Genomic DNA, 14,245 nt, shown 5'->3' with positions numbered 1-14,245 from the left:
TGCTATTAGAACATTTTATCTCTACTGTATCAAAAGCTTCGTTACTCTGAACTCTGATAATTACAAAGATGTGAAGGAAAAAAAAAAAAGGGAATTCCTATATTAATATCTGTGCCAAACTCCATTGTGTGAAGCTACTTAGCTACTTTTCAGATCACTGTATGTTGCTGGTATTGTTTGTATGATGACAACGACCTAACTCCTGGAGAATGTTTACTCATTTCATTCTGGCATGTTGACAACAGCAAAAATAGCAGAAGTGTGACCATACACACCTCCAACGAATTTAAAGAAATTTTCAAAGAGAAGAATAAAAACTTCATTAGTTCCAAAACCACCTCCCTTACAGGTCTTTGGGATCCACTGTAAGCAACAGAAAATAATATTCTCCAAAAGTAGCAGAACAAATTATTACACCATAGAAAAGACAACTAAATAAAGAGCACTTCTCAATACATCTGAGCAAATTGGTAAGAGGACAATGGTATAGATCTATATTGTTTAAATGTATTATTTACAAAAGCAACAACTATTTCAGTTAAGACTATTCATACCTTAAGAGATCAGATAATGTCATTGGTTCTCTCAACCAGAGTAACGCCATGTAACAAAATGAAAGAGTCATTGGCATCGTCATCCTCAGTTTCTCCTTTTGGTTCTTCATTAAATACAAGCTACCATCTACGGATCCAGAGCACACAGAGGTGCTTTCTTGGGTTTATGTTAAAAACAGAAAAGAAAAAATAGTAATTAACATGATATACACACGCTGCATGGCATATAGAAAACAAGATAAAGCAACACAGAAGGACTCTTGTTCAGCAACTAGTAATATTTTGAAATAGTTACTTTGAGTAATTTGGTAGTTTGTATACTTTCCTACTAAACAGCTTAACTCAAATGTATTCATCTAGGATGACATGAGATGACAGCCTGTTTCATAAACTGCCACTTCACTTGACTAAGACACTGGATCGTATGAAGAGATCAAAACAGACCTTTTGTTGGGAACTAGACTTAAACCTGGAGTTCTAGAAGAACATTAACTCCTATACAACATGGAACTTACACTAATTATGAGCCAGACATACTATTTTCCATTTGAGAGATAAGGGAACAGAGGGGAAACAAAGGAAAATTTTATGTGCTTAGTACCTTGAAGTTGGAGATTAAAACACAAAATTTTAAACTTCACAGTCAGGACTGTAACGAGAACATGAATTACACTGCAGAAAATTTACTGAGGTTAAGGTATGTAATCATCTGCCATATAATCTCTAATTGTGGAAACCTAAGCATTCTTTTAAAACAATGTATCTACATTCAGTGAAAAAGAAAACACCTGTAGAACAAAATATAACACATGGTAAAGAAGGCGAGGAAAAACTCAGCAACCAAACCTCCTTACTTCCTTACTGAGATGAATCACTGAAAACTAGAAGAAGAAGCAAAGAGAAATTTAATGTAGGGGAGTGATTTATAAGTCAGGAACCTTTTCAGCAGTGAAACTTGGGAGTTCAGGGAAGGAAGAAGAGAGAAAAAAAAAAAAAGACTCTCTTCCCTACATAATGACCCAGCTAGGACGAATGAAAATGTTTTTTATTTAAAGCACACCAGCACAAAATACCAGCACTGATTCTGTAGAGATTTTCTTACTGTTTCCTCACAGACTGTTCACCTGTTCAGACAGGAATAGTGTGGGCTGAATCCACAGCTCCCCAGCTGGGAGCTGCAGAGCCATGGCAAGCAGCCTGCAAAAGACACTTTAAAACTTCAAAGAGCTCAGCAGCTCCGTGGTGATGCTGGCAAGTGACAGCCAAGCCTGTAAGTTGTCAGTGGTAGAAGTCCAGCGCCCACTGACATGCGATATGAAGACAGACCCTGCAAATATCGTGTTCTTGAGCCAGAATTGGTCTTTGATGCCACCTACTGGCTCCTAAAAAGGGGTCAGTAGCACTAGGGAAGCAGCAACAGGTCAAAAGAACCGGCTCAAACATACACCTCAAACAAACTAAGACAGGGTCTAGATGACAGCACCCTATGAGGTCTGTCAGGTATAGGTCCGTTGGAGAACAAAAGCAGGAACATCAGTTAATCCTTTTAGTCAACAGCTTCGCCTTTTACATGGATACTTGTGCTTAAAGGCAGCATAATGACTGAGGCTTCATTATTAATTTCACATTCAACTCAATTTAAAATAATCCTCATTATATTTGTGGCCTTAATGATGGAACACAATTTCCTTTTATTTCTTACAGCTTATGCAAGGCATGACAACACACAGTTACATACATATAATAGTTTAAGAGTTTAATAGGCTTCTCTAGCAATATCTCAGTGCTATACTCAGTAGAATTTGCTATTATTCACACACACACACACAAAAAAAAGCTTGCATAATGGACAAGCCCCATAGAGAAAAAAGGGTGTTGATGTAGCAATAACAGCTCAGTAAAAACAGCCCACAAAAGGACACCTATGAATCTTCACATGAATTTATAATTAACTAGAACACATGTAGTATTACTTGTGTTAAAATTCAGTACACAAAACAATTACTACAATTCACAGAATCACAGAATTGTTATGGTTGGAAAAGACCTTTCAGATCACTGAGTCCAACCATAGCCTAACTCTACCAACCATAAACCTTACTGTACCAAGTCCAGTGCTTAAACTGCGTTCCTAAGCACCACATCTATACGCCTTTTAAACACCTCCAGGGACTCAACCACCTTTCTGGGCAGCCTATTCCAGTGTTTTATACCCTTATAGAGTTTCTTCTCATATCTACTCTAAACATCCCTTGGCACCACTTGAGTCCATTTCCTCTTGTCCTGTTGCTTGTCACATGGGAGAAGAGACCAACCCTCACCTTGTTACAATCTCCTTTCAGGTACTTGTACAGAGTGTTAGGTCTCCCCTCCGTCTCCTTTTCTCCAGGCTAAACCATACCAGTTCCCTCAGGCTTGTGCTCTAAGACCCTCCACCAGCCTTGTCACCCTTCTCTAGACTTCAGCAAAATGTATTTTCAGTGTTCCTGAACTAATCCATTTCAAGTAGTTGTGGTGAAATTGGTATGACTAATTAAAGTTGAAACCAAGCTGAAACAACAGGCAAAGAACGTGTTAGATCATGGCCTATCTCGCTGTTCTAAAACTCTAAGAAACATAATGTTAAAAGGCACAAGTACCAAGGAAGAAAGAAAGTCCCCTAGACATCAAAAAGAGGATGAAAAATCAATGGAATATTTTCACTGGAAAATATCCACTCAGTTCTTTCCTCTTTGTATAATATAGATATGTGTAACACTCAAGATCTGCTACATGTATAAACACACTGTGAGTGACTCTTTACCTGAAACTCTGGTCATTTGAATATATAAGCATGAAAGGTACTTGAATTATGTTCACAAAAAATTTTGTCACCATTTTTGCACCTTTTCCCCTTGCTAATTCTGTTTTGATTTAAAAAAAATAAATTATTCAGATCAAGTAACTTATTCTACTACCATTTCTGGGCTTTATGAAATAAAAATATGCAAGAAAACAATTGCATTCTTCTGAGGGTAGACAGGCAATACCATAGAAGAATAGAAATGGGACATAAAGAGGACAGTACATAACAGGCAAAAAAGAAACACTGAAACAGACGAAGAAGGAAAAGGCAAGCAAAAAATAAAGGAAAAAAACAAACAAACCCCACTAGAAGTTTAAAAGGCAAGAAAAAGATTTCAAATGTGCCATTATTGGACACTGCAGCATTGTCTGGCATCACACTTGCCCCGTAGCACAAAACACTCCAATCTTCTGCAACATTTTAATTATAGAATGCTAAACATCTTAAGTATTTTCAAGTTGATATTGTGAACAGAAAGGAGAAATTGATGGAATATTAAACAAAGGTTTTTTTGATAGAAGGGGCTATAGGGAAAGGACTAAAAAGAATGCAGATAGAAATGATACAGAAGTATCAATACTGTAAGAAAAAACTAAAGCTAAATATGTCTATGGGATAGGGAAAAAAAATAGCCCACCCCCAAAAGAACAAATAAATGGTTTTTAACATCAGTGTTTTGACTGACAGCTCTACTATTAACTAAACAAGTGCTTGTTCTTTAAAGCTATAATATTTGTGAACATCTAGCTTTGCAAATGTAATAGCCATTTTCCCGCACTCTAAAATGAGAAGCATGGAGCAAGCTTTTTATAAAATACAACTTCCTTCTGCATTTCCCATTTTATTTAAAGATTCTGCTCAATTTTGATCTCTTTGGGTAAGGGTTGGGTGGAAGGGAAGGGCAAAGTCTTCTATGTCTAGTAGAATATAAAGTACTCTACTGGCAAATAGGACTGAAAGCTTTACACTTTACAACCAGTTCCTCCAATTAATTGTACCAGAATACACTTTTAATATATTTATTTATATTTAAAAAATGCAAAAATGGTTTCCAGACAGTTCAATTCATTTCTCCTACCTGAGACCTTGCTAGTTGATGAGGCAAAGCTGCAATCAGTCTGTAAATCCCCCTCACTTTCAGAGAGAGACAACAAGTGAAGAAGGCTGGGTCTCTGTGGGTCACTGTCAACATCAGTACTGCTATCACAAACCTGGTTTTGGAAATAAGTAATTGCATTATCTACTGTTACTTACTGTTTCAAACTGAACAAACAAACAAAAAAAAGCATGACAGATCCAAGATCAACAGTAAAGGAATTTTAAATCCAAACTGTTCATATTTTTACGTTCTCTATGAATCACCAGTGCATGAAGAAATCCTGCAAAAATGTATTTTTAAATGATTTCTCAAGATAAAAAGATTTCTAGTGATTACATTTCAGTCTGCTACAATGACCAGAATTTTGGCCATACATAGAATCAAACCTTCACAAAATAAGTAATGTGAAGACAGCAGGCAGGAAAGCATGGTAGCTGATGATGCATTTTGTATTGTAATTTCTGCTCTACCTACTAAGACACAGATAAGGGCAATATCTACTATGCAGATAATGCCAAGCCAAAGTAGTATTTTTAAATAAGCAGTTTCCACACTCAGAGAAGTATCTGTTTCTTGAAACGGGAAAAAAAAAAACACAACAGAAAAACACAATGGACACATGGAGTCCCGTTTAGGAGACACCCTTCACACTGAAATGACATTAATGCAAGCTAAATAGGTAGCCCTAACAAAGAAGGTTCTGTTGTTGCTTTTTAATAAGATACAGAACATCTCATGGGATTTGAGTTTTTCACTTACTGATAATGCTTTGATAGTTTCCCCAGCTGGTCTACTGCAATAGGCCTGTTTGCTCTTCTGAAGGTAATGCCTCCAAAAATTGTACAGAATTTCATCCTGACAAACATAAATGGACAGTGACTGGCACAAAGTTTACAAGATCACTAATTCCTGAGAAAACAGAGCGTAATTTCTGACTCAAGAATCTGAATAATGCTTCACCTCTGATTTTGTTAACTGTGATTTATAAACTAGGTTTTAAATTTACTAGGGAAACTAAGCTTGTTCTCATACGCTCAAAGTTTTTAGACAGGGAGTTGTTTGATTCACTTGAAAAATCACAGTATTTAAAAATAATGCCTCCTGTAACACACACAGTGTATACAACTCACACCAACATCTACATACCTTCATTTGTGGACACACTCCTAATGCTTCTAGAGCTTCAGCTTGTTTCTTGAGTATAAGCTGAAAGCCTTCACAAACATACCATTCACAGCCTCCATCTAAGTAAAGAAGAAGAAGAAAAAAAGCCTTTTTTATTTGTTTGTTATGTTTGGGGTTTTTTTAACCTTATACATACTTATTTCCATTTAATATTCTGTTCTCTTGGTAGCAAGACAGAGACATGTCTCTCTATTAAAGAGTTTTAGATCCTAGAGAATAGGCCAGCTACACTGAATACTCCCATTAGCTTCCATTTATTCAATCTCAATCAAAAATAAAAGCTACTGAACAAGCACTTTTCTCCACACATTTCCCAAGAATAACACTTTTCAGTATAATTTCCAGTGTGGCATTTGTAATTCAGTGGGGTTGTTAAGTGACCAATCTTAAAATAACTTAGAACCTGTCATCAAAAACTGAAATATGAACATTTCTTTCCCAACCCCAGCAGACATTATGTTGGTGAGTCAGGCAAAAACCAACTAATATCACCACATTCTTCACCATTCTCTCCCACAGGATGATACACATTTAAATGAAAGAAATTTCCTCAGGTATTCAGAGCTTCTAGCAAATCTCAGCACAACATGACTTTATTAAGGAATGGGCCTTCTCCAGTCTATTCATTATTCTCTTGGACTGCATTACATTTACTTTTCACCCTTAATTCTCCACATTTGCAACTCTTTTCTGCAGGCTTTTGCCTCAGAATTTTTTTTCTACTTTTTTCAACTTCCTTTTTATTCCCTCCACACCTGTTCATTATTTTTCCTTCCAATCACATCTTATATCTCACCATCTTAGAAGTTATCTGCCAAAAGCTTCTCCTCTGCTTCAACGATGTTGCCTTTAACTGTTAACCACAGATACACCTTACTCTTATAAATGCAAGAAAATAAGCTGCCACAGTACAATGTAACAGCACTCACAGAAGGGACTGTATGAAGCTGATGATTTCTTTCTTAAGACGCCTGGCTAATGACTTCCCCAACAGAGAGGTGAAAAAGCATGATGTGGTATGCAGCTCTGACTTTAGAGGCAATACAGGATAAAGACAAAGGAAGGTTTTGAGGTTCTTCCTGTTTTCACTCCTCCCTTTGCCTCCCCACAATTGTTCTTTTCAAAGGAATGTAGTAATCCACTGTCACCACAGTACAGTGAAGATAGGTCAGTGTATCAGAGATAGAGATAACCAGCCCTGTGCTTCACTTAGCATGGTAATGCATTCTTGCTTTTTGGAAGTGGCCACAGCAGTAAAAGATCTATCCAGCCATCCCAGAATACACACATAGCCCCAGCAGCAGCCTTACCATAACATCCTTACAGCATAGATCATCATGCATAATGACAACTGTTCTTCTGAATAATGAAATTAAAAGCATAGAAATTACTCTGGGTGAAAGTTGTACTATTGGTTTAGCTATTGTAACAGCATAAAATCCTCTCCATGTAGGTTACAGGGCCAAGTACCTGTAATGTAAGCCAGACTGACACTCTTAAGAGCTGGACCACCACATCTCACTTTCAAAGAGACAACTTTTCCTGGTTTTGCGATAGCCATCACAGGGAAGAAACAAAGGGATTGCCACACATAAATGCATGCCACCTGTATCTTCAGTGAGTACTGGCTTCCACAAATCAAAGGTGGCAATAAGTAATATATAGTTCTGTTCAATGCAAGAAATACCAAAACGCCACCAGCCTCACAGGGATCACCTGTGGCTCAGGAAGTCACTCAAGGTGACCACTGAAGGCTCTGGCAACACTGAAGGGTGTATTTCCTTCCTGTTCTTACAGTCTTCCCAAGCTGTCTGCATTTGGCCACTGTCAAAGATACAATAGTCCAGATGAACCCTGGCTGGACAGCCACCCTTTGACAAAATACAAAGAGATCATACATACCATTTTTTTCCTGCTTTCTTAAACCTTTGGATATTGTTTGGACTCTTGTATTAGAAACAAAATCAGCATTTACAACTTCTCTAGTTCTCTGCAAAACAGAAATATGTCTTAGCAAGAAAAGAAACCAAAAAAAAACCAGGCCTAATACGCATAGATTGTCCCATCATAAAACATAATGGAGAAACTTGTTTGAATTTCCTAAACTAAAGGGTGACATTTTCAACTTTTTACTCAGAAATTGCAAAACCAGAGAATTACTATCCTGGACATACAAGTGACGTGCCTCAGGGTTTGCCTACATGGTAGTGTACTGAAGTGCAGCAAGACCCAGGCAACACTTCTAAGGTATCTAGACAGCACCACAGCTACACCAACACAGCATCTCAAGACAGTTCATTTAAAATGTTGTGATTTCAAGGGACATTACAACATGAAAAAGGAGGAACCACAGTGCTGCCTTCAATGCCTAATGCCAAGGGGAAAAATCTAGCCTTCTTAATATACAATCAAGAAACAATCAAAAGGAACCTTTTCCAAGGCCAGTAGCTTAGCTTTTTACCTCAGTAACATTGTGACAAGATCTGCAATAAAATCTGCCATCAGCGAGACCCCAGTTCACTTCTGAACACTGGGCACAGCGTTCATTGAAATCTCTCTAAAAGGAAAACAACAACAACAAAACAACACTGTCACAGGCGTTGAAGTAAAACAAATGGTAATATCACTAGGCTGCTGCATGGCTTTGAGATTATGCATCGGATAGTTATGCCCTGTACGTTAGCTCTGGTTGGTAACAAGTAATCACAGCAGTTGTTATCAGTCAGAGGTAACTGCACAAGTAATTTTAGCTGGCAAGCAGCAGCTCTCCTGTGTGTGATCATCAGAAGGGGAGTAATGATCCGCACGTGACACGGCTTCAAAAAACGCACTATCAGACAGGAAGTAGCGGCATCAAATAGACAAGAAAGTAAAATTCGTTTCCGCAACACTGAAGAAACACGCAACGGGGGAAAGTGGGTGAAGAGACGTACTGGGGGAAAGAGGGACCTCCCAGAGAAACCGGAGGGGGAAGGAGAGAACAACAGATAAAACCGAAGCGTTTTTCAGGGACCCCAGACACGAACGTGCTGGGGACGGGCAGCGAGTGCCCTCGGGGCCCGGGCCCACCCCTGGCCCCACCGCCCGGCACGAAGCGCCGGGGCCGCCAGCCCGGAGCGCCCGGGCAGGGCCTCGCCCCCCGCCTCCTCGGGGCCGCGGCGCTGCCCGGCGGGCGGGACGGCAGGCGGGGCCGGGCCGGGCCGGGGCAGCGCCCCGCGGCGCCTCCGCTCGCCCCCCGGCCCGGCCCGGCCCGGCGCCTCCCGCGGCCCGGCGAAACCGGCCGCCCCCACCGCTCCCGGCGCCGCGGAGCCGCCCGGCCCGCACCGTGGCCTCCTCCTCGTCCATGGCGGCAGCGCCCCGGGGCCCACCCCATGGCAACCGCGCCGAGCGCCGGCTCTGCGGGCCGGCCTGGAAACGGCAGCCCCGGCGTTTGCGTTCCGGGGCCGCCGCGGGGCCGGGCACCTCCCGCCTGGTTGCTGCGGTGCGCGGGGCTGCTCCCGGCCGCGGTGCGCGGGGCTGCTCCCGGCCGGGCCGTGCGGGGCTGCCGGGAGCTGCTGCCGGTACAGCCAAAGGCGGCCAGAAGAACTCATGTAACTGTGTAAAGCGGTGGGAGATCCTTGAACGAGGGGAAACTGATGATTTAAAATCCCCTTTCAATTAAAAACAAAACCCCAAAACCTCCAGATCTAGATGTAGGTCTCTAGTTTCTGGCACGCTAATAATCATGTTGTAAGGATGTCTATAAACACTGGGATCTGTTGTTGCAATGAAGTTGCCCACAAAATTGGAGAACAGGTTTAGGCCCCTTAAAAAAAAAAAACAAAACCAAAACCAAAAAGGTCCACTGAGTGAAAGCATGGGAAAAAATTAAAGCTAAAATATACACGGAAAGAGGTGAGGCTGCCTTGACAGCTGTGGTTACATTGATGTTGGAGGATATGTACAGAGCTAGAGGGGAACTGCTGATGTTCAAGAAAAAAAAATATTACTCATACCAACTGTGATCTTTTTTCAGTGTGGGATGAACATTTGTAACATCCATTAAGGAGAATTACGCATGTAATTCCTGACACGTTAAAAAGGCGATTGTCAGCCTCACAGAAACGGAGCTAACGCTTTGATGCAACAGATCCTGCTTGTGACTTCAGTTTCCATGTTTTTTTGTGTGTGGAAATGCAGTTCTGGGAAAGCAAGGGCATTTCGTGTGACTGAAAGGGTTTGATCTTTTTGCATTGAATTTCTGAGGTTAAATGCTCCCTTGCAAAGATCAGGGTAGCTGTGTCTGTGAGAGAGCGGGGAGAGCTGTGTCCCAGCGCAGAAGACGAGGCGTCGCTCCCTCAGAGCGTGGGGCTCGCGCCTGGCCCGACACCCAGCGCGCCGTGGGCCGGCGCCGTGGATGGGACTAGGTTGAAGAACTTGTTTACGTCAAGTGTGGAAGCGACTGCTTTGATGAGGCAGGACCTCAGAATTAGGGCTTCTGTTTTCTAATTAAGCCTTGGTCAAAGAAAAATGTTGAAGAAAGAGTAATCGGAGGACTCTGCCAGTTTGTCAAAAGCAGAACATACCATGCTGGATGGCAGCGGTTGCAGATAAGCATGACAAGAAGAAAAGAGGGTGGGTGGCTGCACAGGGAATTGTACCATATTGGTACAGTCATGGGAATACTGGGGTAACATGCCAGTAAAGTTTTTGAACTGACAGGCATTTACTCTCTGCATTCGGGCAAGCCACGCTGCTTTCTGAGCTGCGTTTTTCGTGCAAGTGGAACAGGGATCTGAAAAGCTACCAGACTTTGAAAGGGAATTTGTACAAAGACTAATACTGGTATTACTAGTAACTTGTTAGTATCCAGGGTCTGTGTAAGTGTAAAACTTCTATAGGTACTTCTTAAAATAATCAACTAATTAGTGCAGACAAGTAATCTAGTACCAAAAAATCTAAGCACAATAGGGGTAGCAAGCCTTATACCTCTTTCTTAAATATTTTTTGAAATGACATGTATAAAACCGGTTTTTCAGCATATAAAATTATGTGTAACCTTTGTCCCTAATTACAGGTTACCCAAGCATACTGATAGGGGTATGATAATTTCAAAGCCAGGAGACAGACTGTCTTCCTGCTTCGGCTCACTTTTCTAATTAAGATCATTATGCATAGTAGTCAGATTGATTCAAGGCTTAGATAAATAATATGTCCTGTTGTTTCCATTGATTTGAATTTTTAATGAACTGGGTTCCATTGCTGATACCACATTTCTGGCTCTTAACTGCAGACTTTCTACAGCTGAAAACGTAAAAACTACATGTTGGACTGAAAGACATGTCCCTTGGCCTACCCTTGGGGATATTGCTCGTGAAATTGTGCTGGCTCCAGGATACAAACTTCTGTAGCAGAGCTTCTCCCCAGAGTATTTACCCTTCGTCAGACACCTACTACAAAGAGTTAGAGCAGAAAGGCAACCTCAACTGCTCTAAAGATCGTGCAGATCAACATAGGGCAGATCTACCAGATTCAAGTTTATAAAACATAGTTATTAGCACCCGCAATTTGATTTTTGCACCATCTCTCCACAGAAGAGCCTGTGCTTAAAGACAGACAGAAAACAAAAGGGAAATTAGGAAAACAAGAAGCAAATGGCTTCACTGTCTTGATCTTTTTAAAAGAGACCACAATACAGAAAGGGTGAAGGGGAAAAGCTGTGCCGAGAAGAAGTGTGGTGGAGGCAAAGGCATGGAGAGACAGTTGTGCAAGAAGCCGTCAGAAGGGACAAAGGTGGGAGCAGCCGCAGAACGTAGGGGTTGCAGCAAGCTTGGCAGGGGAGGGAGGATAACCAGGGAGGGGCTGAGCTCAGTGGAGCTTTGAAGGAAGCGACAAGAAGAATGAATTTAACGTTACAGCTTAGACACACCCAGCATCGCCTTGCAATAGTTAGTGTATTATACAGCTTCAGCTCTCAAATCTTATTTTTGAAATACATTTGTAGCTCTAGAAAACCTGAAAATACTACCTCAAACACCCAAATCAACAGAAAGCAGGTAACTTTTTTTTTTCCCCACAGTTTACGCAGGTTTTCTTCACACAGTCGAATTTTTGACTCCCCAAAGCAGCAATACTGCTCCCAGGAAGGAGGGCAGACTTATCCAGTCCTACGCACCAAGTCTGGGGTTCGTACCATCAGCTTCTGCTTTGCACATACGCTGCAGCCCAGCCCGTTTCAGAGGTACATCATGGTGCCACACTCTCACTTCCAGTTTCACATGGGACTGACTCTCCATGTTATGGTGAGCTGGTGATTATCTGCAATCATCTAACCAGAGGAGTTTGGAGAGATAGACTACAGGGGAGGACCTCACATTCAGACAAGCTGCTCTATGAGGTATAACTCCCTAGGTTCAACCTCCTGGTGTGATCTGCAGCCATGCTAATGTGGTCAGCAGTGAAGTGATTTGGGAGGTCTGCCTGGGGATGCTGAAGTCCTGGCTGGAGTCAAGTAAACACTTAATTGTGCATCCTGGCCTTCAAAGGCAGGATCTCTTTCCTGAGAAGCAGCAAACTACTTTGTCCATATTAGCAGAAGTTGCACCCCTCCCCCACCAGTGCCTGGTGACTGTGTTAACCTGATCCTACAGAGCTACAGAATACGGGAAAAACGCTTCTAGGAGAGAAAGTGATCTTAGCAGCTCCAAAGGAATAGAGCAGGCAGTGGGTGTTTCAATGTCCCGCTTCTCATTCCAGGTGTGCATGCTGCCTTTATTTTATCCTTTTTCAGGTTTAATTGAGCAGCTAACATGAAACATTCCTTCAAATTGTCATACTTTGATGATGTCAGACTTTGTCTACTTTCTAGCTTTACTGAAAGAAAAACACAGTACACTGAAGAGGATCCTGGGTTACACTATAGTCTCTTGTGTCTGTTCTCAGCATCATTCTTGCATGCATTTAATCTGCAAATGCAGTGGTATTTTTACAGGAATTGAGAGCCACCTTGTGGAGCTGGGATTCAAGAAGGGGATCAAAATAATACTGCTGGGAACTGCTGCTCGCTGCTAGGAACTTGGATCCAGTGGGATCCTGGATGTTGTTAATCTGGTAAACATACACACGTTGGCACGTATTCAGTGAGTTGTGCACAGCTCTGATGCTGACTAAAACTGGACAGCAAAGACATACACTTGTGGGCAGTGGCAGGCAGGAATGTAAGACTGTCAGAAAAATACAGAATGCAGCAGAATCAGGGAAGCAAAGTAATGTCCTCATTATGTCCTACACAGCCTTCATGGGGGATGGTGTTCACAGGGCATTTTTCACCATATAATTAAGTCCTCAACACTGCTGGTAAATTTTGGAATCATTGTATGTAGATTTCTGTTACAGGCTTAGTTTCTTCTTCAGTCATTCATTAACACTTAAGAGTTAGGATCACCAGGGCCCAAATACTGGCCCATGCTCTATAACCTGAGAAACAACAAAGATGGGATTACTGATGGGCATAACCTGTAACTGGAAGTGTTCACTGGTCAGTGTTTGTGCATAGAAGTAAGGAATAGTCTTTATTCTGAAGTTGCAAAAGGGGCTATACTACCAGCACATGGTTTTATAAGCATGCTACGAAGCAAGTAGCACATGAAAGCAGTCATGATAAGTCATTCTTTTTAAGGCCAAGTTTTAACAGACAATCCCAACAAATCCTTTATGCTTAACAGAGTTTAGTTTCCCCTTTTCTTCAGTCATTGTTTTGGTGAACAGGAGGTAGCTATTGGTATCCTTAATGGTTACTTCAGACCATTTAAATGGTTTAATTTTAGATGGGTTGAATTTTCCCCCCAGAAATTGCAATGTAACCACATATAAGATGACATGGTAGTAGGAGAAAATTCATAAAAAGACATCACAAGGCTATGGCAAGGAGGCAACAACTTCTACTCTGGTTTCAAAAATATGGAAATCTCAGAAAACCCTGCACCTTTTCCTATCATACTTCATTCCATCATGCTTCCAAGAGGCCATGGTGCATGGACCCATAGAGCACTGGGAGCAGGTGTCCAATGTTTGCTCCAAAAAACATTTAATAGATGATTCCACATTAGAAGACATAGAGGTGAAGGAAAGCCAAATCTAGAAGAAATAGAAATGAGCAGAATGCAACCCCTTATTTTCAGAATGTTCCCAAGCTTTGGACTCACATCTACACTTCCCAAGTTGTCTGTGTCAAAAGGAGAACACAGCAGCATTCAGAAGAATCCAGAAGAACCAGTAGGATCAGCCTAACCAGGATGCTGCTCTTCAAAACCAATATGTGCATGTTCAAGGTTACAAAGGATGCTTGATAAACACCGTTCTAACCTAGATATGGTCCTGGAAAAGTGAATGTTCTGCAAAGAAAGTTAAATTTAAAATAATATTTAATATACCCTTAAAATAAAGAAAAGGTACTATTTCTCAATTTCCTATTCCCCACCCACAATACACAGCTTTTTAAAAATTAATTTTTACTTATGCAGGCTTGTGGAGTTTAAAAGAAGAGTTTAGAAACATGTATTTTCTGTTTTAACTACAACATAA

General features: G+C 41.2%; 1 protein-coding gene across 2 annotated transcripts in view; it reads right to left on the bottom strand.

Moving 5' to 3' along the window:
- The window catches only part of TAF1B (TATA-box binding protein associated factor, RNA polymerase I subunit B), a 50,657-nt gene extending 41,580 nt beyond the window's left edge, over positions 1 to 9,077 (bottom strand). For both annotated transcript variants that reach the window (XM_051613750.1, XM_051613751.1), the window contains exons 1-7: positions 9,008 to 9,077; positions 8,145 to 8,240; positions 7,586 to 7,673; positions 5,645 to 5,742; positions 5,258 to 5,353; positions 4,478 to 4,610; positions 555 to 711 (exon numbers count right to left, since the gene is read on the bottom strand). In XM_051613750.1, coding sequence (XP_051469710.1) covers positions 555 to 711; positions 4,478 to 4,610; positions 5,258 to 5,353; positions 5,645 to 5,742; positions 7,586 to 7,673; positions 8,145 to 8,240; positions 9,008 to 9,028 — 689 coding nt within the window. In that variant the 5' untranslated portion in view covers positions 9,029 to 9,077. The remainder of the gene's footprint in view (positions 1 to 554; positions 712 to 4,477; positions 4,611 to 5,257; positions 5,354 to 5,644; positions 5,743 to 7,585; positions 7,674 to 8,144; positions 8,241 to 9,007) is intronic.
- Positions 9,078 to 14,245: the final 5,168 nt, after the last annotated feature.

This window comes from Apus apus, chromosome 3 (genome assembly GCF_020740795.1).
Source record: "Apus apus isolate bApuApu2 chromosome 3, bApuApu2.pri.cur, whole genome shotgun sequence".
NCBI lineage: Eukaryota > Metazoa > Chordata > Aves > Apodiformes > Apodidae > Apus > Apus apus.
The sequence above is the reverse complement of the archived record's forward strand: the minus strand, read 5'-3'. Positions and strand labels throughout refer to the sequence as shown.